The sequence below is a fragment of the Choloepus didactylus genome, chromosome 7 (genome assembly GCF_015220235.1).
Source record: "Choloepus didactylus isolate mChoDid1 chromosome 7, mChoDid1.pri, whole genome shotgun sequence".
Lineage (NCBI taxonomy): Eukaryota > Metazoa > Chordata > Mammalia > Pilosa > Megalonychidae > Choloepus > Choloepus didactylus.
This window is the reverse complement of record NC_051313.1, coordinates 121,294,859-121,320,530: the sequence shown is the minus strand read 5'-3', so window position 1 is coordinate 121,320,530 and position 25,672 is coordinate 121,294,859. Positions and strand designations below refer to the sequence as shown.

Genomic DNA, 25,672 nt, shown 5'->3' with positions numbered 1-25,672 from the left:
CTATTCCACCTCTTCTGAACTACAACTCCTTTTAATCTTGAATAAGAAATATCCCTCCTTGTTTAAAGAATGTATTTGTATCCTAGTACATTCATAAATTCAGTCAACCAAGTTATACAAGGTCATAACACATCTGTGTTATTTTGCTTATTTTTATATAGACATAGAAAAAAGAGAACACAGCTTTGTGTTCCTCCTTTATTTCAATTATTCTCTCCGGAAAATTACTGGGTACTTCATTATCATTCTTCGTAAGGGGTGAGCAAACTACGGCATGTCAATTTTTTTTGAAGTGCCCACAGCTAACATGTTCTATATTTTTAAATACTGGGGAAAAAAAATCAAAAGGAGAATATTTTGTAAAATGTGATAATTACATGAAATTCAACTTTCAGCATCCATAAATAAAATTTTATTGGAACACAACCACACCCATTCCTTTAGTATTCCATAATTCTGTTTTCATGCTATAAAGACAGTTGATTAGTTGCAAAAGACACCGCATGGGCCATGAAGACAACAATATGTCCTATTTGGCCCTTTACAGATAGTGTGCCAACTCCTAATGTATGTCAATCACCATGCCATTCATAATTTTACAGCTTTACCTAGGCATGATCTCCCCTTCCCTCAATATTCAGTGCAAAGTCTCTTTAATAATCTATTGGTTTCCAGGCAAGCATTCTTCATAACCTTGGACATAAACTCCCTCCTGCAAATTTCCTTAGTCTGACAACATCCCGGGTCATCTACAAACAGAAAGCCAGAAGGGAGTGCTTGTGGAACTAAAGCAACACCTTAAAAGTTACAAATGAACAACAACAACAAAAAAAAACAGAACCAACCTTCGTCATCATCACTTTCCCTCCAAAGCAAGGCAAGAGGCTGACCTCCCAGCTAGTATCTTTCCAACTATCTTATCTTAGAACTGAGGAGTTTTGTTAACTGGAACAAGTACTGCTGCTAAAGTCCCTAACAGCCAAATAGTGATGAAAATAAAAATTGATAAACGTAATTTTATCAAGTTTAATTTTCTTCAGACCTCTGGTCCCCCCCCTCCAAAAAAAAAAAACAACAAACAAAAAAAGCAGCGGATCTGTAAGAAAAAAGTATGCCAACTGTATTCAGTACGGGTGATCCTAAATTTTTACACCTCTCACATTTGATCCTATTTTCTGCAAGTAAATAGTTTCTGGCTCTCAGGATGTGGGGTTCTATACTGCACAGCGTTTGTTTAGCATGTCAACTTACACTGTGACAAGTTGGACTATTTCCTCTCCAAGGAGGGTACACCAAAATTTGCTCATGATCTCTTTCAATCAACATTTTGCACGTCAAGTGCTTGGGTCAGGACAAACAGCCTTCTTTTTCTACCAGAAGTTTCATATTCTCCTAGCATTAACTCCTCCCCAGCCCCACCATACCTCTACCCAGCACTAGCTCCTTCCCAGCCCAAACATCACTACTCAGCACCAACTCTTCCCCTGCCCATCACCTAGCCCCTCTCTCTGTTAGTCACGGGCCTGCGGAACTTCCAGCTGCACAAAAGTAAAATGTGGCGTTTCCACACAAGCACTACCTGAGCTTACCAAGAAGCCCAAGTCACAGACCCAGAAGTGGCCTGCGACTGGCCCTGACTCGCAGCAATAAACGAGTGCTTACGGAGCGCTTGCCGCGGTCGGGCTCCATGCGAGGCGCTGGGGATACAAGGTGAGCAGCAGACCCCTGAAATACCAACTCTCTCCGGGCTCCCACTACAGTGGGAGAGGCAGCTCATTTCGAAAAAGCCCGCCAAACCACAGGCGGGAGGAAGAGCTCTTGAAGTACACGGGAGAGAGCATTTAATCCCTGAATGTTAAAAGGCTAAAACTCAAGTAATCGGAAGTGACGTGCCAGCTAAGACCCGCAGGTCCGCCACGTAATTGGCCGCGGTCTCAACAAGCCACTTTCACTCCGGACTTGCCTGGCGAGAGGGAAAGTGTGGCTGAAAGTCCACAACCCGCCCTTGCCCCGCCCCCGGCGACTCCCAGCGCCACCGGGGAGCCACCAAGCCTGGCCAGGGCCCTATCCCGCAGCGTGGACAGGGCAGCCTTGCCGGACCAAGCGCCCGTCCAGCGCCCTGCGGGCAATGGGCTTCAGTGCTAAACCACGCGCATGCGCGGCCCTCTTTCTCCAGAGAATTCCTCGGGTCACCTGGACGCCGGCTTCTCCGCCACCTGCCCCTCCAGGTCCCTTCTCATCCTTGACTCTTCCCGCTGGTTCTCACCTCCGGCCCCACTTCTTCTTCTTCTGCAGGCCCCGCTAAGCCCTGCCGCGGGGGCCTGCAGAACCCGGCTTTCACTCGACACGAGCCACTCGGCGCAGTGCGTCTTCCGCTTCCGGCGAGTATTGTGTGTCGTGCTGCGGGGCGGGGGCGGGGGGAGGAGGAAGGAGGGAGGCAGCGCTCCGGCGGCTCCGCGCCCCGCACTCCCGGATCCGAAGCCGGGAAGGTAGGTGCTGTCCCGCCGCCGGCCCCAGGCCCCGGGGTCTTCCCGGCAGGCCGGCTCCACACGCCGCGTCCCAGCGCCCCGCGACTGCGTCAGCGGTCCCCCTCACGTAACCACTGCTGCCTCCCCCCGCCTCAGGCCCGAGCGGACGTTTTGCCGCCCCGGCTACGTCAGCGCGTCCGGCGTTGCTTGGCTACCCCGTGGTTCCCCGGTCCCGCTGCCGCTCGCCTCCCCGGGTGAAACTGACGCCGTCACCGCCGGTCTCTACTGCGTCATAGCGGCGGGCATCCCACCTTCACGTCACACCTCCTTCTCACCTGGACACGCATCCCTCCCTACCCTGCCAACCATGACGTTTCCTGCCCACCCCCTCCAATCCCTCTGCGCCAGATCTGGCGGGAGAACATGGAGACGAGGGTGGGACAGAGTTGTGGACCACGCTCAGGAGAGGGTCTCAAGGTGGGACCATGGACAGTGGTAGAAACAGAACGACGACGTCTCACAAGTTTACCCTTCTACTGAGACACAAGGCATAAAGGGAGAGGAAGGACCAACCCAGAGGCACTCAAGGCCTCACTATGCCTGTAGCTCCAAGTCCTCTCCATACTTACTTGACCCTTTCCCCATCTCTTTTTCACCTCACTTCTCGGTTCCCTCTGCTAGTCTCGATCCATCCTGGCCCCTAACTCTGCATACAGTTCAACTCACCCCGGGTGAGATCGCCTAATTTCTAACAGATTGAGGACTAATTTCTAGTCAGAGATTCCCATGGGTAAAGATAAATCATCTGACTGAACTTTCTTCTGATGCTGGGGGAAGAAATTCATGTCCCAAGAACTTAGCTCCTACTCCAAATTAAACATTTTCATATGTACCATCAGTACATAAAAGAATAATCATTGGTAACCCACTCATTAAATGTTCACTTCTGCCTCAGCAGGTATACCTGCTAAATTTTCTTCCTTCCATTGGGCCTTGGGGGGTCAGGAGGATGAACAGGGTGGGTATGGAAATAGCAAAATGAATTTATTCATGGATAAAAGTGTTATCATTTTAAGGATGGAGTAAGGGACCATCTTAGATCCATTTCCTACTCTTTTGAGGATTCACTTGAGGGAGATTTTTATTTTAATTACCTCTTTTTTTTCTCTCAATTCCCAACCACATTAGAATCTATTAGTTGGAGACACTACTTCCAGGGAATTAGTTATGAATAGCTATCATGAAGGCTACAGTCATTGCTGAATATTTAGGGTAGACTTGTCAGCTCTCTTTTCAAGAAGTTATTGGCCTTAGCTCAATAACATGCTCTTTAGTTGCCATGAATTTGTCACTTTTCAGCATTTCCAAAGGTCCAAATGCACACACATAGAAATGGAATGTTCTACGAATCATTTCATTCCAAGAAGAGGGCACAGTTCCTTTAGGCTAGTCTGATAGAAGAAAAAATAATTTCAAACTCTTGTAAAGAAGAGATTATTACCCTCATGAACCCATTCCATTTATTACTCTTTGAAAGAATGAGAAAAGAATGGTTGAAATTCAAGATTAGGCCCCAGTGAATTATAACAATAAAATTTCTGTAACATTAACTTCAAATATACCTAATTTAATATCTTAACCTTAATGTCAGTTTTCACTGCACTAACTCCTTTCTCATCTATTAGAATAATATGGCAAACTAAGGATACATTGGTCTGGAATTATTGGTTCTAAGATATAAGTAGAATGAGCCTGCCTCAGGAATACACTGTACTAGGGTTGAGAGAAGTCTTTGTTTTTAGCAAGAGAAAGCAGAGGTGTAAGACAGGAAAGATTGGGGGGTGGATGTGTGTCAGTTTGCCAAAGAAAAAAAAAGATCCAGGTTGATGGCTGGGAGTCACAAGTTTTGAAATAGGGAAACAAAAAAAAAGTTGAGTCTAGTGGAAGAGAAGATGGAAAATACCAAGATAGGACTAAACCTGATGGTAGGGTTTAACATGGGGGTAAATGTCAGGATAGGGATGCAAAAAAATTAAACCGTCAACTAATATTTTTCTTTTCTCTGTGCCCCCCCCCCCCTCCCTATTCCCAAGTTAAATAATGGCAGAGACAAGTCTGTTAGAGGCCGGGGCCTCTGCAGCCTCCACAGCTGCAGCTCTGGAGAACTTACAGGTAGAGGCAAGCTGCTCTGTGTGCCTTGAGTACCTGAAGGAGCCTGTCATCATTGAGTGTGGGCACAACTTCTGCAAAGCTTGCATCACCCGTTGGTGGGAGGACCTGGAAAGGGACTTCCCTTGTCCTGTGTGTAGAAAGACATCCCGCTACCGCAGTCTCCGGCCTAATCGACAACTAGGCAGTATGGTTGAAATCGCCAAGCAGCTCCAGGCCGTCAAGCGAAAAATCCGTGATGAGAACCTCTGTCCCCAACACCATGAGGCCCTGAGCCTCTTCTGCTATGAGGACCAGGAGCCTGTATGTTTGATATGTGCAATTTCCCACACCCATCGTGCCCACACCGTCGTGCCACTGGACGACGCCACACAGGAGTACAAGGTGGGGAACCAGACGTATGGTGCCAACTTGGGGAGAGAGGGAGGCACCCATTGGATGGGAGACTCCCTGGGTAGACGATTGTAAGCTCTTTGAGGGGAAGACTGCATCTGGTTCTCACTGTGTAATCCTCTTAGAGCTATATATGGAGGGGGCACACAGTACATCTGATCAACTGAATTATCCTCAAGCATGAAGAAGAGCAGTGGTGAGGAGTAACCTCAAATTTCTCTCTGACTTGAATTCTTATGGGTGAATATTGGCATGTGTAATCCTGGAATGTATCATTTTTTTTCATAAATGAATGAAACTATTTGGAGAAGATCTAACAAAGAACTGAAAAGGGATCTGGTTTCCTCATTCTGTCTCCTGCTCAGCAACACCACTGATTTTCCCATTGGTATTGAGAATAGAGATTTTATTGTCTTAGCACTTATCACTTACTTTGCTCAATTATGTTAACAAAATCCTGGAAACAAGACTTAAGGTAATTTACAGTATAAGTTATCAAGATTTTATTCTATTTGTGGGTAGATTTGGATGTAAGGATAGGTTTAAAGGTTATCAGGGTACAGAAGGTTGCTTTGACCATAATAGGCAGTTAGCTTAGTGAATAAAAAAATGGACATGGTTGTAGAAGGTGACAGAATTGGTGACTGTTGGATAACTATGAGATTGAGTGAGAGAAAAATTGGGTGAGCAGAGAAGGTGACAGAAACAGGCTACTGGCAGGAGGGAACAGTACAAAGTTTGACACCCCAAATGATAGGCAAGGAAGGAAATTGGATCAAAAGGTGATAAGATGGGCAATAAGCAAACACGGGTTGACCTCTGAGTAAGGATGTCCCAGCCAATCCCAAATGCCACCTCTCCCTGCCCCCTCAGGAAAAGCTGCAGAAGTGCCTGGAGCCCTTGGACCAGAAGCTGCAAGAGATAACCCGCTGCAAGTCCTCTGAGGAGAAGAAGCCTGGTGAGCTCAAGGTAAGGGCAAGCAGTCCCATTTATATGTTAGCCTACCAGAGAATTAACCATAGATTATTTAATCCACCAGTTTGATTCATTAGAAAAATGGTATTCTCTCAAAAAATTAAAAATGATATTTTATTAGGTTTGATTGTCATTAAACATTGTGCTTAAATCATTTGTCTTGAATTAAGTATTAAGGGGGAAGGATGTAAGAAGTGAAGAAGAGACAGAACATCTTGTATCTGTCAAATTGAAGGGGTTCTTGCCATTGAGATCCTTTTTCTTTGTAAAGCAAAGAGGGACTCTGCTGAGAGTACAGGGAGTTTTCTTAGAGTAACTGATGGGCCTGGAGACTTTGGAAGATTCACTGGGGAGGAAGGGAGAAGTGCTGACAGATGGCTCCCAGAAGAACTGCCCAGCAACATTAGGACCACATTCTCTTGACTTAAGTAAACTAAAGCATTCCAGATGATGTTGGTTTATTCCTAGAATAAACCTGTAGGATTCTGTCTATCCTTCAGGATTCAGGATGAAAGCTACTTCTTACAGTCTTTCCTGGCCCTTCAGAAATTAACTTCTTAACTTTCTTAATTTTCATAAAATTTTACTTCTCTTTCATAGCATTATCATATGCAAGTTTGTAGCATGGTATTTTGGGATCTGCAATAATAATAACTAATATTTACTGAGTACTGTGGATTAATTCAGTGGGTGTCCATGACATCTGGAATTTACAGGGTTGTGTTAAATCCCAGGGTTCTTCTCAGGTTGGAGTGCTAAGAGTTCAGGCCTGGCTTGGGACAAGTGGGACATACAGAGAAGGTACAAGATGAGGTTCCTAGAGGACATCTTTGGGAAGGGTGAGCTTAAATGCCCTTTAAAGTAGGTACTTTTAGCCCCAGTTTACACAGGAGGAAACTGAAACTTAGTGAAGTATCTAATCCAAGATAATAGAGCCAGTAGGTGGCAAAACCATGGATACTAGTTCTTTGTGAATCAATAAATATTAAGCTCCCACTACAGGCCAAACCCTGTATTTGGCTCTGGGGATACAATGATGAGCACAAATCTAGCCCCTGCCCTCCTTGAGCTTACAGTAAAGTGGAGAAAATAGATAATGAAATAATGTCACAAAAAGCACAGTTGCAAGTTTATATGTATACAGTATAAAAATCTGACCTAATCAAAAGCTTCGAAAATACTTAGTTTTTGCAGTTGTGATTTACGGATCACCAGAAGTTAAACAAAAATTTAAATTATTAGAAATCATGACTTTTTTTTTTTTTTTTTAGTTCAGTTTTATTGAAATACATTCACACACCATACAATCACCCATGGTATACAATCCACTGTCCACAGTATGATAACATAGTTATGCATTCATCACCACACTCTATCTCTGAACATTTTTCTTACATCAGAAAGAACCAGAACAAGAATAAAAAATAAAAATGAAAAAAGAACACCCAAATCATCCCCCCATCCCACCCCATTTGTCCTTTAGTTTTTATCCCCATTTTTCTACTCATCCATACACTAGATAAAGTGGGTGTGATCCACAAGGTCTTCACAATCACACTGTCACCCCTTGTAATCTACATTATTGTATAATTGTCTTCAGGAGTCCAGACTGCTGGGTTGGAGTTTGGTAGTTTCAGGTATTTACTTCTAGCTATTCCAATACATTAAAGCCTAAGAGGTGTTATCTATAATAGTGCATAAGAATGTCCACCAGAGTGACCTCTCGACTCCATTTGAAATCTCTCAGCCACTGAAACTAGAAATCATGACTTTTTAAAAAATGAGTGACATTTCAACAGAAAGCAAATAAAATTACCTTAGTCCTTTATACATTTTTAACAAAAGAAGCACATGAATTTTTTAAAATTTGAACTAATTTTAGTTGCAAAGGTGAACTTTAAAAAAAAAAAGTACTATGTTCTTTTGGAGGGCTCCTGAAAAACTTAAAAATATATAAAAATGGAGCTTATTCCCAGTCATTAACTTCCTCTTCCTCTTGTAGATGGGAAGTGGGGAGAGGAATAAAAGTTTTAAAATCCTTCTAATGCTTGACCAGAGCTGCTCTTTTTACAAAGGTAAATAATCATTTCAATGATTTCTAAAACTAGTATCAATATTCCTTTTGTGACTATTTGAATTCTCTTTCCTCACTCTCCCCTTGAGTACATTTCTCTCTCATTCCTACCTCTAGAATCAGACCCAGTGCTCCTTTAAAAACTAAATAATATGTAATTAACTATGCCAAAATGAAAATTATTAAAAAAAAAATCTATCTACCTTAAAAAAATTTAATGCAATTTATTGAGATATATTCACACACCATACAAACCATCCAAAGAATACAATCACTGGCTCACTGTATCGTCACATAGTTGTGCATTCATCACCACGATCAATTTTAGAGCATTCTCATTACTCCAGAAAAGAAATAAAAAGAAAAAAGTAAAATCCAAGTCCTCCTAATTCCCCTTAATCCCCCTATTATTGACCCATAGTATTGGTATGGTACATTTGTTACTGTTGATTAAAATATTAAAATATTACTGTTAAAACTCTAGTCCATAGTTTCCAATAGGTACTTTTTTCCCATATACTCCTCTATTCTCCTCTATTATTAACTCCTTGTAATAATGTCATACACTTGTTTTAGTTCATGAAACATTTTTATATTTGTACAGATAATCACAGACATTGTCCACCACAAGATTCGTTGTATTACAGATGCCCATGTTTTAACCTCCAACTTTCCTTCTGGTGACATATGTGACTCTAAACTTCCCCTTTCCACTTCATTCACACACCATTCAGTACTGTTGATTATTCTCACAATAATGTGCTACCATCATCTCTCTCCATTTCCAAATGTTTAAGTTCAACCTAGTTAAACATTCTGCAGATGTTAAACAACCACTGCCCATTCTATAGTCTCATTCTATATCCTGGTAACCTGGATTCTGTATTTTATGTCTGTGAGTTTGCATATTATAATTAGTTCATATCAGTGAGATCATACAGTATTTGTCCTTTTGTGTCTGACATATTTCACTTAACATAATGTCTGCAAGGTTCATCCACATTGTCGCATGCTTCAGGACTTCATCCCTTCTTATTGCTGAATAATATTCCATCATATGTATATACCACATTTTGTCTGTCCATTCTTGTGTTGATGGACACTTGGGTTGTTTCCCTCTTTTGGCAATTGTGAATAATGCCGCTGTGAACATCAGTGTGCAGATGTGTGCTTGCATCTCCGCTTTCAGATCTTCTAGGTATATCCTGAGTAGCAGGATTTCTGGGTCATAAGGCAACTGTATGCTTAGCTTCCTGAGGAACCGCCAAACCATCCTCCATAGCAGCTGTACCAGTTTACATTCCCACCAGCAGTGAGTAAATATTCCAGTTTCTCCACATCCTCTCTAAAACTTGTAGTTTCCTGTTTGTTTAAATAGTGGCCAGTCTAATAGATGTGAAATAACATCTCATTGTGGTTTTGATTTGCATTTCCCTAATAGCTAGAGAAGGAAGCTGAACATCTTTTCCTGTGCTTTTTAGCAATCTGTATATCTTCTTTGGAAAAATGTCTATTCATGTCATTTGCCCATTTTTTAATTGGGTTGTTTGTCTTTTTGTTGACTTGTAGGGGTTCTTCATGTATTCTAGATAGCAAATCCTTATCAGATATGTGGTTTCCAAATATTTTCTCCCATTGAGTTGGTTGCCTTTTCACCCTTTGACAAAATCCTTAGAAGCACTGAAGTATTTGATTTTGAGAAGTTCCCTTTTATTTAACTTTTCTTTCATTGCTTATGTTTTGGGTTTAAAGTCTTAAGAAACTACCACCTATCACTAGCTCTTGAAGATATTTCTCTACATTTTATTCTAGGAGTTTTATGGTATTGGTTCTTATATTTAGATCTTTGATCCATTTTGAGTTAATTTTTGTATAGGGTGTGAGGTAGGGGTCCTCTTTCATTCTTTTGGTTATGGATATCCAGTTCTTCCAGCACCATTTATTGAAGAGACTGTTTTATTCCAGTTAAGTGAACTTAGGAGCCTTGTCAAAATCAATTGATCATAGATCTGAGGGTCTGTTTCTAAATTCTCAGTTTGATTCCATAGATCAATATGTCTATCTTTATGCCAGTGCCATGCTGTTTTGACCACTGTGGCTTTATAATATGCTTTAAGGCCAAGAACTGTGATACCTCCCACTTCAGTATTCTTTTTCATCATATTTTTGGCTATTCCAAGCCCCTTTCCCTTCCAAATAAAATTGATAATTAGCTTTTCCATTTTTTGTAAAGTAGGCTGTTGGAATTTTGATTGGTATTGCATTGAATCTGTAAATCATTTAGGTAGAATTGACATCTTAACAACATTTAGCCTTCCAATCCAGGAACACAGAATATCTTTCCATTTACTTAGGTCTTCTTTGATTTCTTTTAGCAATGTTTTGTACTTTTCTGCGTACAAGTCCTTTACATCCTTGGTTAATTTTATTTCTGGATATATGATTCTTTTAGTTTCTATTGTAAATGGAATTTTTTTCTTGATTACCTCCTCAGCTCATTACTAGTGTATAAAAACACCATTGATTTTTGCTTGTTGATCTTGTATCCTGCCACTTCGCTGAATTTGTTTACTAGCTCAAGTAGCTTTGTTGTCATTTTTTTTCAGGATTTTCTAAATATAGTATCATGTTGTCTGCAAATAGTTACAGTTTTACTTCTTCCTTTCCAATTTGGATGCCTTTTATTTCTTTTCATGCCTGATTCTCTAGCTAGAACTTTTAGCACAGTGTTGAATAGCAGTGGTGACAGTGGGCATCCTTGCTTGTTCCCTATCTTAGAGGGAAAGCTTTCAGTCTCTCACCATTGAGTATGATGTTAGCTGTGGATTTTTCATATATTCCCTTTATTGTAATGAGGAAGTTTCCTTCAATTCTTACCTTTTGAAGTGTTTTTATCATGAAAGGATGCTGAATTTTGTCAAATGCCTTCTCTGCGTCAAGATGATCATATGGTTTTTCCCTTTTGGTTTGTTAATGTGGTATATTACACTAATTGATTTTCTTGTGTTGAACCACCCTTACATACCTGAAATAAAACCCATTTGGTCATGGTAGATAATTCTTTTAATATGCTGTTGGGATGAGTGGATAAACAAAATGTGGTATAGACACACATTGGAATACTATGCAGCAGTAAGAAGGAACGAGGTCGAGAAACATGACAACATGGATGAACCTTGAAGACATAATGCTGAGTAAAATAAGCCAGACACAAAAAGAGAGCTATTGTATATTACCACTAATGTGAACTCTGTGAAAAATGTAAAATAAATGTTTTATATTATAGAATATAAGGGACTTAGCAACTAGTAAAGGGGGAATGATAATCTAAAAAGAACAGAAAAGTTATTGAAGGTAGTCTCAATGATATGGAATGCTCAAGAATGACTATGGTTTATTAATTTTCTTGGGGTATGGTAGGAACATGTTGGAAGCAATATAGTTATTTTAGGTTATTTGTTTTTCTTATTCCTTTGTTTTGTTTTGAAATTTTTTTTTAATTTTTTGGTAAGTTTAAAACAAACAAAAAAATATGCTGTTGGATTCGATTTGCAAGTATTTTGTTGAGGATTTTGCATCTATATTCATTAGAGAGATTAGTCTGAAGTTTTCTTTTCTTGTATGTTTATACAAAATATTCTAATATTTTGGTATTAGGGTGATGTCGGCTTCATAGAATGAGTTAGGTAGTGTTCCCTCTTCTTTAATTTTTTAGAAGCGTTTGAGCAAGAATGGTATTAATTCTTCTTGGAATACTTGGTAAAATTCTCCTGTGAAGCCATCCGGTCCTGGGCTTTACTTGAGATTGGTGTGCTGACATCTTTTATTTCTTCTTGAGTAAGTGTAAGTTGTTCATGTGTTTCTAGGAAGTCCATTTTATCTAAATCACCTTTGTTTGTTGGCACATAGTTGTTTATAGAAACCTCTTATGATCTTTTTTATTTCTTCGGGCTCCATGGTCATGCCCCTCTCTCATTCCTGATTTTATTTATTTGCAGCTTCTCTCTCTTTGTCTCTGTCAGTCTTGCTAAATGTTTGTTGATTTTATTGATCTTCTCAAAGACCCAACTTTTGGTTTTATTGAGTCTCTCTATTGTTTTTTTCTCCATTTCATTAATTTCTACTCTAATCTTTGTTATTTCTTTCCTTCTGCTTGCTTTAGGATTAGTTTGCTCTTCTTTCTCCACTTTCTCCAATTGTTCAGTTAGGTCATTGGTTTTAGTTCTTTCTTCCTTTTTATAATGTAGGTGTTTAGGGTTATAAATTTCCCTCTAAGCACTGCCTTCACTGCATTCTATAAGTTTTGATTCATTGTGTTCTTGTTTTCATTTGTCTCAAGATATTTACTGATTTCTCTTGTAATTTCTTCTTTGACCCACTGGTTATTTAAAAGTGTGTTGTTGAACTTCCATATATTTGTGTATTTTCTAGTTCTACATTTATTATTGACTTCTAGCTTCATTCCATTATGATCAAAGAAAGTGTTTTGTATAATTTCAGTCTTTTAAAATTTATTAAGACATGTTTTGTGCCCCAGCATATGGTCTATCCTGGAGAGTGTTCCATGAGCACTTGAGAAGAATGTATATCCTGCTGTTTTGGGGTACAGTGTTCTATAAATGTCTTTTAGGTCTAGTTCATTTATCATATTTAGGTTCTCTATTTCTTTATTGATGCTCTGTTTAGATGTTCTAGCTATTGAAGAGAGTGGTGTATTGAAGGCTCCCACTATTATAGTAGAGTCATCTACTATATACATCCCTTCAGTTTTGCCAGTTTTTGCCTCGTGTACTTTGAGGCACCTTGATTATGTGCATAAATATTTACGATTGTTATTTCTTCTTGGTGAATTGCTCCTTTTATTAATACATAGTGTCCTTCTTTATCTCTTATAACATTTTTGTATTTAAAGTCTATTTTGTCTGCTATTAGTATAGCTACTCCAGATTTTTTTTTTTTTTTAGTTACTGCTTACATGGAATTTCACTTTCAACCTATTTGTATCTTTGGGTCTAAAATGAGTCTCTTGTGAACAGCATATAGATGGATCATATTTTTTAATCCATTCTGCCAATCTGTGTCTTTTGATTGGGGAGTTTAATCCATTAACATTCAAAGTTATTACTGTAGAGGCAATTCTTACTTCAACCATCTTATCCTTTGGTTTTTATTCATCAGATCTATTTTTTTTCTCTCTTTTTATCCTTTTAGTTACCCTTACTAATACTCTTCAATTCTGTACCCTTCTCCAGACCGTTCTCTCCTGTCTTTTTTTGTCTTCAGCTGGCAGAACTCCCTTTGGTAGTTCTCATAGGGCCAGCCTCTTACTAACCAACTCCCTCAGCTTCTTTTTATCTGTGACTATTTTAAACTCTTCCTTATTTTTGAAGGACAGCTGTACTGGATAGAGAATTCTTGGCTGGCAATTTTTCTCTTTCAGTATCTTAAATATATCATACCACTGCCTTCTCACCTCCGTGGTATCTGATGAGAAATCAGCCCTTAGTCTTATTTGGTTTCCCTTGCATGTGGTGAACCACTTTTCTCTTGCTGCTTTCAGAATTTTCTTCTTCTCTTTGGCACTTGATATTCTAATCAGTATATGTCTTGGAGTGGGTTATACGGATCTATTCTGTTTGGAATATGTTGGGCTTCCTGGTTTTGCATATTTATGTCTAAGGTTTGGGAAGTTTTCAGCCTTATTTCTTCAAATATTCTTCCTGGCCCTTCTCCCTTCTCTGTTCCTTCTGGGACACTAATTATGCATATGTTTGTGTGCTTGTGTTGTCAGTCATTTCCCTGACACCCAGCTCAAAATTTTCCATTTCTTTCTCTATTTGTTCTTTTTTTTCTGTTCAAATTTGGTTGCTCTGTTTTCTTCCTCACTGATTCCTCTGCTTCAAATTGAATGTTGTATGTCTCCAGTTTATTTTTAATTTCACCTACAGGGTCTTGTATTTCCATAATGTCTGTTATTTTTCTGTGTCTTCTTTCAAACTCTTCTTTACATTCTTCTAGTGTCTTCTTAATATCCTTTATCTCTTTATACACATTTTCCTTCATTTCTTTGAATTGATTCAGGAGATTTGTTTGAAAGTCTTTACTTGTTCCAGATTCTGCATTTCCTCTGACTTTTTGATTTGTTTCTTTGACTGGGCCATCTCTTCTTGTGTTTTAGTATGCCTTGTGATTTTTTGCTGATCTGGTTATCTGATTATCTTGATGGGTCTATTCTGACAGTTTCTCTCTCTTGTTTAGGATTTAATTGCCTGGATTTGTATTAAAGCACTGCTTTGACAGTTGGGTCATCAGTATTTCTCAACCAAAACAGAGCTGGGGACCCGTGTGTGCAGGTTTGAATATATTATGTCCCCCAAAATGCCATTATCTTTGATGTAATCTTGGGTGGGCAGACTAGATTGTAATTCTTTGAGTGTTTCCATGGAGATGCACCCTACCCAACTGTGGGTGATGACTCTAATTGGGCAGTTTCCGTGGAGGTGTGGCCCTGCCCATTCAGCATGGGCCTTGATGAGTTTACTGGAGCACTGTATAAGCTCAGACAGAAGGAGCAAACTTGCTACAGCCAAGAGGGACACTTTGAAGAATGCACAGGAGCTGAGAGAGGAACTGCAGTTTACAGAGACATTTTGGAGACAGCCTTTGAAAGCAGACTTTTGCTTTGGAGAAGCTAAGAGAGGACAAATGCCCCAAGAGCAGCTGAGAGTGACATTGTGGAGAGAAGCTGAAGCTTGGAGAGGAATGTCCTGGAAGGAAGCCATTTTGAAAAGAGAACTCCAGAGCAGACGCCAGCCACTTGCCTTCCCGGCGAACAGAGGTTTTCTGGACGCCATTGGCCATCCTCCAGTAAAGGTACCCAGTTGTTGATGCATTACCTTGGACACTTTATGGCCTTAAGACTGTAACTTTGTAACCAAATAAACCTCCTTTATAAAAGCCAATCCATTTCTGGTGTTTTGCATTATGGCAGCATTAGCAAACTAGAACACTATGTCTGGGATGTAGACCAGCTCCGGTGTACCTGAGATAAGGTCTGCAGAGGCTCTGAAAAGCCCTGCAGTTCCCCTGTACTTTCTGCCCTTCCCAGAAGATGGCGCTCTTTGGTGACTTAATAGTCCTCAGAACCTGTTTACCTCCTGGAGCCCTGCAACATCTGACCAGGTGGGACTGATACTGCTGGGTTCCTGTGCCCTCACTTCCTCAGCCAAAGTCTGGCTCAGTGTGGGGCTGTGTTCCCCTCTGTACTTGCAGCAGAGGACTCCCACAGCCACCCCAGTCTGTAGTTATCCCTCAGGCAAGGATCAGGTCACCCACTGCTGTTTTACTCAAGGGTGGGGGATGGGCACCAGGATCCACAACTGGAATTACAGTTTTTGTACATGTTTTCTCAGACTCTTCATCCCTCACTGACCTGGACCCTGAAATGTCCTCCCCTGACCCCCATGTCCCCAAACAGTTGATTCAGACAGTTTCTGCCTGGCTATTTGCTGCTTTGGGGGAAGATTTTACAGTTCCCTCCTTAATCATCCATTGAAAGCTCTTCCTTGCTGCTTCTCCCACCAGCAGCTTGAGTCCTGTGTGGGTCCCTGTGGGCTTGGGTCTCTGTGTCTGGATATAGGTGGGGATTTGTCTCACTGCTGTGAGAGATTTTATGGTCTATGTCCCCAGAGGGAGGTGGAGGGGAGAGGACTGGGTAGTCTGGGGTGGAAGTTTTCCTACCTGATATTTTTCTCTTTCTTCAGTTCAGCATTTATGGGATCCTTCTCCAGTCTTTACCTTCCTCCAGAGTTCTGAACAAGTGAAAATTGTCCTTTTTTCTTGCTGAATCTCTATGGAGAGGTTTTCAGTAGATATCTTATGTTGCCATCATGATCCCTCAATAAACTTTTAAAAGGACTTTCATGTCCAAATATAATAGAATATAGTAGAATAGAATAGAAAAAGTAAAAGGCAAGTAATTTATCATAAAATGTGGTGTGTAAGTATTTGGGCATTAATGCCCTGGAAGATACTCGTGTGGTTATGTGCTTGTTTCTATATGTGAAATCATCAACAATGCAACAAAAACAAATTCAGTCTGATGCAAATGTGGTGTAATGTTGACTCAAACACAATAATCAGCTTAACTCTTAATGACATGATTTTTCAAAATGATAACTTTTGGTAAAGGTCTAAGAGAAACAAAATACAGTCTTTGTGAGTTTTACTCAGCAGTTACCATTCCTGAAAGATTCAGTGTACAGGCATACCTCTGAGATACTGCAGGTTTGGTTCCAGACTACTGCAGTAAAGTGACTATCACTATAAAGCCAGTATAATACCCAAATTTTTTGGTTTCCCAGTGCATACAGAAGTCATGTTTACACTATACTGTAGAATGTTAAGTGTGCAATAGCATTATATCTAAAAAAACAATGTATATACCTATTTTAAAAATACTTCATTGCTAAAAAAATTAAAGCATTCAACATCTGAGCCTTCAGCAAGTCTCATTCTTTTTGCTGGTGAAGGGTCTTGCCTCAACTCTTGATGGCTGCTCACTGATATGGTAGTGGTTGCTAAAGGTTGGGGTAGTTATTATAGTGTCTAAAATAAGACAGCAAGGAAGTTTGCTGCATCAATTGACTCTTCCTTTCACAAAAGATTTCTCTGTAGCCTGAGATGCTGTTTGAGAGCATTTAACCCACAGTAAATCTTCTCTCAAACTTGGAATCAATCCTTGCAAATCCTGCACTGCTTTATCAACTAAGTTTATGTAATATTCTAAATCTTTTGTTGTCATTTCAACAGTGTTCACAGCATCTTCACCAGAAGTAGATTCCTTCTCAAGAAACCACTTTGTTTGGTCATCCATAAGAAGCAACTCCTTATCCATACAAGTTTTATCATGAGATTACAGCAATTCAGTCACATCTTCAGGCTCCACTTCCAATTCTAGTTCTCTTGCTGTTTCCACCACATCTACAGTTACTTCCTCAACTGAAGTCTTAAACCCCTCAAAGTCATTCATAAGAGTTGGAATCAACTTCTTCCAAACTCCTATTCATGTTAATATTCTGACCTCCTCCCATGCATCACGAATGTTCTTACTGGCATCTAAAATGGTCAGTCCTTTCCAGAAAGGTTTCAATTGACTTTTCTCATATTCATCAGTGGAATCACTGTCTATAGCAGGATCTATTTGTTAATAAGACTTGAAAGTCATAATTACTCCTTGATCCATGGTCTTCAGAATGGATACTGTTTAGGCATGAAAACAACATTCTTCTCATTGTACATCTCCGTCACAACTCTTGAGTGACCAGGTGCATTGTCAATAAGCAGTAATATTTTGAAAGGAATCTTTTTTTTTTTGAACAATGGGCTTCAAATATTAAGTAAAACATGTTGTAAATAGATGTGCTATAATCCAGGCTTTGTTGTTCCATTTATAGAGCACAGGTAGAATAGATTTAGTATAATTCTTAAGGGCTGAAGGATTTTCAGAATAGTAAATGACCACTGGCTTCAACTCCGAGTCACCAGCTGCATTAGCCCCTAACAAGAGGGTCAGTCTGCCCTTCGAAATCAGGTATTGATTCTCCTGTCTGGCGAGGAAAGTTCTAGATGACATCTTCCAATAGAGGGCTGTTTCGTCTACATTGAGTGTCTGTTGTTTAGTGTAGGCCTCTTCATTACCAATCTTAGCTAGAGCTTCTGAATAACTTGCTCCAGGTGCTACATCAACACTTGCTTGTTCACCTTACGCTTACATATTTTACGTTAAACCTCAGGAAACAATCTCTGCTAGCTTCCAGCTTTTCTTCTGCAGCTTTCTTACCTCTCAACCTTCATTTGACTTAAGGCAGTGTTGTGGCTGGTTTGATCTTCTGTCCAGACCACTAAAACTCTCTCCATATTAGTAATAAGGCCATTTCACTTTCTTGTCATTCGCATGTTCACTGGAGTAGCACTTTTAATTTCCTTCGAGAACTTTTCCTTTAGGTTCATAACTTAGCTAACTGTTTGGCTCAAGTGCCAAGCTTTCAGCCTGTCTCTGCTTTCAACATGCCTTCCTCACCAAGCTTAATCATTTTTAGTGTTTGATTTAAAGTGAGAAATATGCAACTCTTCTTATCCATCACTGAATACTCAGAGGCCATTATAGGGTTATTAATTGGCCTAATTTCAATATTGTTGTGTCTCAAGGAATAGGGAAGTCTGGGAGGGAGACGGGAATGGCTGGTGGAGCAGTCAAAATACACACAACTTTTATGGGCACGGTTTGTACAATTACAATAGTACCATCAAAAATCACAGATCACCATAACAGATATAATAATGAAAAAGTTTGAAATACTGCAAGAATTACCAAAATGTGACACAGAGACACGCTGTTTGAAAAATGACACCAATAAATTTGCTCAATACAGAGTTGCCACAAACTTTCAATCTGTAAAAAAATGCAGTATCTGCAAAGTGTAATAAAGCAAAGCACAATAAAACCAGGTATGCCTATATATTAAAACCGTGTAATAAGTACTCTTTTTATATATAAAGTGGCATTCAAGTCCAGGTTTAAATTTTTCAATATCTAGTAGAAAATGGTGCAGTTCATCATCTGGCATTGTCTCACACATTGTATCCTTGCTGGAGTACCCCCAATCATAGCAATAAAAAAAAAAATGCCCCCCATTTACAAAATGTCCGTAGGTGAAAGCAACATCCTTATTAAGAAACACCGCCTTAGAAATGTCGAGTGAAAAACAAGAAGGAATGATGGGTTTTAGAGTCTTTTTGCTTCCTATTTACCATAATTATGAATCCTAAACTTCTACCCACATATCATCCCTAAAACAAAAAACAAAGCCAAAAACAGGCTATGTTTTACTTTCTGGGTACACATTGTAAGATTATATTCTGTTCCAAAGTGCACCAGTGAAGACAGCAGTGAAGAAGGAAGCAAGTGACTCTAGAACAGGAGATAGTCAGCCTCAGCTGGGAACTAGCCCTGTAAAGCCCTGCCCTGGCTTTCCATCCCCACCTCTCTTCACGTTCAGCCCTGCCTTTCAGTCCCTATCCACATCCACCTTCCAGATCCCAGTCTCTGCTCACCTGGCTTCCCTCTTGGGTTGATTCTTCCTCATCAGTCACATGAAGCTTGGAGAATCCTTCTTTGGGGAAATCACTTCTTGTTGCACCAGAAGCACAGCAGGAAGAATGTGCTGATAGATTAACCCTCAGAAAGTGTTACGACGGCTGTTTGGACTCTGTGTTGTGCAATTTCTGGAAGTTATAGTTTTAAGTCTGTGTGCTGGCATAGAGAAAGTATGTTTCAAATTTCAAGCAACCAATTTATCAGCAAACTTCTAGAACCTATTCCTGGATTGGGAGCTGCCAATTCTCTGAAATAAGTTGAAACTATTAACAGATTCAGCCCTGAAATGTATTTTGCAACAACCCATTACTAAATTTTTGTTGATTCTGATACTTTTCCAACCAGATCTGTGGTTTTTATCAGGTAGATAGATGTCTTGCATTATATAATTTATGACAATCTTATCTCTTTTCAGAATTTGTACCTTCCTTTTCTTGACAAATTGTATTAGCTAGAACTTTAGAGTTGGACAATAGCAGAGTTAGCTATCTCTGAAATCTCTGAATAGTAGATGTTACATTATTGAGATCTAATACCTTGAATGCATTCTATTAAAACAATAAATATATAAACTCTTTTAGGAGTTAAATCTTTAATGGTCTTCAGTACCAGATCATCAGTGGGGGTGATGATATGGATGGAGCTATTATTTATTGAAGGAAATACTAACGGAGAGAAAAATGAATGTCCTGTTAAACTATTTCCAATGTTGGAAGTCAGTGTTCGTTCAAATACATATAGTAGGTTGGGGGAATGGCTCCCTTAAGCCCTACTGACCCTGATGACATAATGTCCTTCCTCTTTACTTAGAGACTAGTGGAAAGTCGCCGACAGCAGATCTTAAAGGAGTTTGAGGAGCTTCATAGACGGCTGGATGAAGAGCAGCAGATGTTGCTTTCACGACTGGAGGAAGAGGAACAAGACATTCTGCAGCGACTCCGAGAAAATGCTGCTCACCTAGGGGATAAGCGCCGGGATCTGGCCCACTTGGCTGCCGAGGTGGAGGGCAAGTGCTTACAGTCAGGCTTCGAGATGCTTAAGGTTTGACCTTTGTCTCTGCATAGTCTCTCAAATCGAGCCCCATATAGCTTTGCACTGGTGATTCTGTCGGCCTGGGATGCTCACCCATCTGCTCTGCTACTCTAAATCCCATTTTTTCTTCCAGACATGCTCCAAGGATCTTTTTCTATAGAAATGCATCTCTGATTTCTCCCATCCCCTTCTAATCATTTCTGTGTTCTTATATGTTATCAACAATTATATTCCTAATTTGTAACAAAGAAAAAATTCACTATTTTGAAAGGAGGGTAGTCTAGTCTGAATTAGTGAAAAACTATGCATTAAAAATCTTGTAAATGCAGTTACCATTACTTTTAAGTCCCGGAATTTGATTTACCTAATGCTGGGGGAAAAAAAAGAAACATCATTTAAAGGATTCTTGAAATTATGTAAATAATATATTACCGTTGATATGTAAATGGTATCTAAAATGTTTGAAATAATTTGTTGTCTTAAATAGATGCATGGTATTAGCAAACTATAGGAAACATTTATTTTAGAGAGTAGATTACCAGCATTTGACTCAGTGAGGCTTCGTCGTACATTCATTTACATGTTATGTATTGCTTGGTATTTATTCATGTGTCCTTTCATGTATGTCTACCTTCCCCATTAAACTGGGAAATCCTTGGTGGGGGGAGAGATTTGTCTTCTTTGTCTTCTGGACCCCAAGTATTCTCAACAGTGGCACACAGTTATTAATGTGTGTTAAACAATACCAGAGGGGGGATACTAAACCACAACAGGAAATTGTGATTCACCTATGCCACCAGTCTGGAATTTTCTGTACTGATCCTCAAGGGGACTGAGCTGTGTGATTGGTACTTGGGGGACAGAATAAGATCAGACATAATCCCTGTCCCTCTCAGGGACCTCCCAGTGCCACTGAGGAACAAAGACAAACACACAAGAAACCATATGAAAGTGACATAATTTACTAAGCTTCATGATGACTAAAAGTTGAAAGTGGGGATTAGGTTGAGAGAGTAACTCCATTCCCTCTGGAGCTTTTCCTCTTGCATCATGAACCTCAGTTTGCCCCAGGCCTGTTTTATAGATCTCGAACTTTTGAGGGAAGGGGGAACCTTTTGCCTCAGGACCCTTAAATACCAGGACCAATATTGCTTTCTTTTCTCATTCTCTCTAGGATGTCAAAAGTACCCTGGAAAAGTAAGTGATTCCTATATCTCTTTGAGTGAATTAGGTCTTGGCTTTGAGATTAGAGGTGCAATTAAGAGTTGGGGAAGTAAGGATGGGAAAGTCATGCAGTGTCTGGGTAGGATATGGGAGAAAGTTCCTTGTACCCATGAAGCCAGTAGAGGGCAAATCATTGGGACCTCCTTGGTAAGCAGAATGATAATGTAGAACCAGATTCCATTCTGTTCTGTGGGGTAGAATTGTGTCCAAACAAGATGGAAGGAAGAAGTTGGTGAAGGGAGTAGGGTATTTTATCTATTTGCATGAAATATAAGAACACTTGTAGAAAGTTCTGAGGTTCATTATCAAGGTAAGAATTTGTCCAGGGATATATAGCTTTCCATAGATTGATAAAAGAAAGCGAGGGGTGAATGCTTGTCTTCAGGGAGGAAGGAGAAAGTGGAAAGATGGAGTATATTAGTTTCTTCCTATAGATAGCAGTATCTCAATACTCAATTGACTGGAGCTCCCCCCTGACTTTGCCCTCTCTTCCCCTACTCCCTATCCTTCCTAGATGTGAGAAGGTGAAGACCATGGAGGTGACTTCAGTATCCATAGAGCTGGAGAAGAACTTCAGCAATTTCCCCCGACAGTATTTTGCCTTAAGGAAAATCCTTAAACAGCTAATTGGTGAGTTGTTCCCAGAGGAAACTAACAGAGGGAATCAGCAGAAAAATGAAAGTCCTTAGGTCCTACCTTATCTGGGCTTCAGTTTCTCTGCTGTTATTTCCAAACCCGCACTCACCCCCACCCCATTACCTATTTTCAGTCTCACCCTCAGTTAAGTCATAGAACACAGAGTGAGAGAAGCCTTAGGTGTCATCTCCTTTTATGTCCACACATTTCTAAAGAGAGACAGAGAGAGAGTTAAGTAATTTGTTCAATTTATCACGTAGAGTGACCATATAATTTATCATCTAAACTGGAACACACCTGAGAGTGAAAGGGAGTGTCAGTAAATTTATGCAGGAAAAAATAGGCATAAACAGATTCTTCCAGGGAAACTAACACATGGTCACCCTATCCCTAGACCATTTGCTGTCTTGCTCTATATCCTTGGCACATTCCATTCTTTCTGGCCCTTGAACTGTGCCTTGCACTTCTCCAACAGTGAGATAAACGATATTGTCAGTTGGGGGTTGAGAGAGGACCAGGCTGGAACTTAGACCACCAGTCCTTGCAGAGTCAAGAGATTATTAACTGTTTATGTTGAGGTCAGGACAAGAAGTGAAGCCATTGTTCCCTGTTCTTAGATGGGAATGGAGGTTCCTTTCATCCATTAGGTGACACCATGGATTGAAAAAATCAACCAAACCACGGTGTTCTGGGGGTCTTTAAGGGAACAGGCTCTATAAGGTGGGCTGTAAGAGTGAGGCAGGAGCGTTTAGCTATTCCCATCCTCATCTAGCTCCCCAATCTGGCTTCTTCCGCCAGCGGACGTGACCCTGGACCCTGAGACTGCTCATCCTAATCTAGTCCTTTCAGAAGATCGTAAAAGTGTCAAGTTTGTGGAGACAAGACTCCGGGATCTTCCTGACACACCACGGCGTTTCACCTTTTACCCTTGTGTCCTGGCTACTGAGGGCTTCACCTCAGGGCGACACTACTGGGAGGTGGAAGTGGGCGACAAAACCCACTGGGCAGTAGGTGTGTGCCGGGACTCTGTGAGCCGAAAGGGCGAGCTGACTCCACTCCCTGAGACTGGCTACTGGCGGGTGAGGCTGTGGAATGGGGACAAATATGCAGCCACCACCACGCCCTTTACCCCTTTGCACATCAAAGTGAAACCCAAGCGGGTGGGCATATTCCTAGACTATGAAGCCGGAACGCTGTCTTTTTACAACGTCACAGACCGCTCTCATATCTATACCTTCACTGACACTTTTACGGAGAAACTTTGGCCACTCTTCTACCCAGGCATCCGGGCTGGTCGGAAGAATGCTGCACCACTTACCATCAGGCCCCCAACAGATTGGGAATGATAGGTGGGGACGTGGGAATAATTGGGATAAGGCAGAGTCAAGAGCTATGGGCCTTCCTTCCTGTGTCCTGCTGGAACGTCTTCCTGTCTGCCTGGTTCCAGTCCTGAATCATCTGTGAGAAACAACTTGGTTTCTAGGGTGGTCTATGTGGAGGAGTAGGTAGGACTGGACTGGGATGTGGGAGCACAAGTGTGCCTCCCTCCTGACTGTAAGAGTGAGAAGCTGGTTCCCAGGGGATTGTCTCCTCTGAAGACCATGAGGTTGTCTGTTGCATAAGGACCAGTTGAGAAGGAAGGAGAAAGTTGGTAGGGAGGGGGTGTCTTCCTCAAACCAGAGGAGGAAACAGAAACCCCTGTATGTCTTTTTAGGGGGTTCTTTGACCCAGGATAATCTTGTTTCTTGAGGAGGATCACAGAGGTCTGTTTACCTCTGGATCACAGAGGTCTGTTTACCTCTAAGTTGAAATAAAAATGAACAATAGTTGCTCTCATGGGTCTAGAAGTGGGGGGATGTTTCTGGGGGCAGAGACTGGGCATCAAAAAGCCTAGAAGGAAGGTTAGGGAAAGGGGCTAAAGGAACAGATTCCTAGAAACTAATGAAGGGGAGGGGGGTTTCTTTGGTCTTCTATTCCCAAGGTAAGGTTGCCATTATGAGTTGGATTGACCAGAGGTAGGAATGTACTGGGGGAATCAGGAAGAGTGAGAGGGGGCAAAAAGAAAGAACAGGAGAACTCTCGTTCCTGCCTTAGGCTTTCAGCATGTCTGGCTTATTGCCTGCCTCTTTACAGTTGGTTATCTCCAAGAAGTCAGTCACCTTGCTCTTCTCTAAGGGCAAGGTGAAAGAGATCCTGCAAGACTCCCATGCTTTATTTGCTTTCTCAAGAGAACTTAGAAAGGAGAGGATCAGGCAGTAAGAGGAAAGAGAAAGGTTTTTCTATCCAAAGCCCCTGGCCTTAAAGGTTATTAAGTATCTACTCCCAAGTTGTCAGCTTTGTTACCTGGCTAAGGTGTCCAAGCCAAAAAAAGAGAAAGATAATGAAATTCGTCTCACTCTGAGGACAAGGTAGAAGGCGGTAGTGTGGATAGGAAAGGGTCAGGTAGGCAACTCTCTTTGTGAACTGTTTTTCACAAGAGCCAGCCTTTTGCTTGTTGGTTGCCGTCCTTCACCCTTTGCCATTTCCCTTTTCAGAGAATGCAAAACATTTTAATATTGGGCCAAAATAAACAAGCCGCAGAGTACATATGTTGTCAAAAAGGTAAAGTAATGCATGCCAAACCAAACTAAAACAACCTGGATTATTTGCTACTTGGGTAGTCAAGGGTTTACAGAAGATTGGGACAAAAGACTGTAGCTTATTGAGGGCATTTCAGTTCCTCCTACCACCTCAACAGGACTTTGTCCAGACTCTCCTCCTCTTACCTTTGTGCCTTGACTGTGGTTCTTTGTGGCAAGATGCTTTGGTTGGTTAAAAAAATAATAATACTATGGAGCAAAGGACCCACTGAAGTGATCTCTGTGTTGTGTAATTGGGCAATGGCTTTCTTCTGTTGATGTGCATGAAAATCAAAGGGTGTTAAAACTGCAAGTTCCTGGGTCTCAACCTCAGTGACTGATCAAGGTCCAGGATGTGTGCTGAGCATCTACTTTTGAAACACATTCCTCCCAGCCGAGTGTGGGGACCCTTGTGAAACTCATCCTGGAGAATGTTTCAACCTTTTGCTTCCTCTGAGCTGGACACCTGGCTACCTGCCCCAACCTGGCAGGGATTTGATAGGAGAGAGAGACCTCAACCTCTTGTGAGCCATGTTGCCCTCTCCCTGTCTCAGGATTTATCTTCTGCTCCTCCAGCTACTATTCCTCTGCTTCTGACCTTACAATTGGAAGTGATTAACTACAAAGTAGAGGTAAACACAGGGTGCCAAACAGAGCAAATAGGAGACAGAAAGAGACCAGAGAAAGGCATGTGAAGTGTATGTCTAAGGGGAAAGGATGTAGTTGCAGGGGGTAGGGGATACTGTTAACAAGTTTCATGGTCCTGTGCCTAAGACTAGGAGTTAGAAACTATCACTCACTGTTATAGTTTCCTGCCTGCAAAAACAAATACCATGCAACAGGTTGGCTTAAACACTGGGAATCTATTGGCTTACAGTTTTGAGGCTAGATGTCCAAAATCAAGACATCATCAACGCAGTGCTTT

General features: G+C 40.9%; 1 protein-coding gene and 1 long non-coding RNA gene across 4 annotated transcripts in view; one reads left to right on the top strand and one right to left on the bottom strand.

Moving 5' to 3' along the window:
• The window catches only part of LOC119539520, a 14,073-nt gene extending 11,436 nt beyond the window's left edge, over positions 1-2,637 (bottom strand). Inside the window, exon 1 of the long non-coding RNA XR_005217891.1 lies at positions 2,267-2,637. This is a non-coding gene — a long non-coding RNA (uncharacterized LOC119539520). The remainder of the gene's footprint in view (positions 1-2,266) is intronic.
• On the top strand, positions 1,958-25,672 carry LOC119539464 (E3 ubiquitin-protein ligase TRIM39). 3 transcript variants are annotated; one of them, XM_037843061.1, is made up of 8 exons: positions 1,958-2,489; positions 2,625-2,945; positions 4,562-5,021; positions 5,904-5,999; positions 20,048-20,278; positions 21,444-21,466; positions 22,008-22,123; positions 22,928-25,672. In XM_037843061.1, exons 3-8 carry the CDS (start codon positions 4,569-4,571, stop codon positions 23,473-23,475), a joined length of 1,467 nt encoding a protein of 488 aa, XP_037698989.1. In that variant the 5' UTR covers positions 1,958-2,489; positions 2,625-2,945; positions 4,562-4,568; the 3' UTR covers positions 23,476-25,672. The 3 variants fall into 3 exon arrangements, with proteins under 3 accessions (XP_037698989.1, XP_037698990.1, XP_037698988.1); XM_037843062.1 differs by having other exon boundaries at positions 22,902-23,036; XM_037843060.1 differs by lacking the exon at positions 2,625-2,945 and having other exon boundaries at positions 22,928-25,379.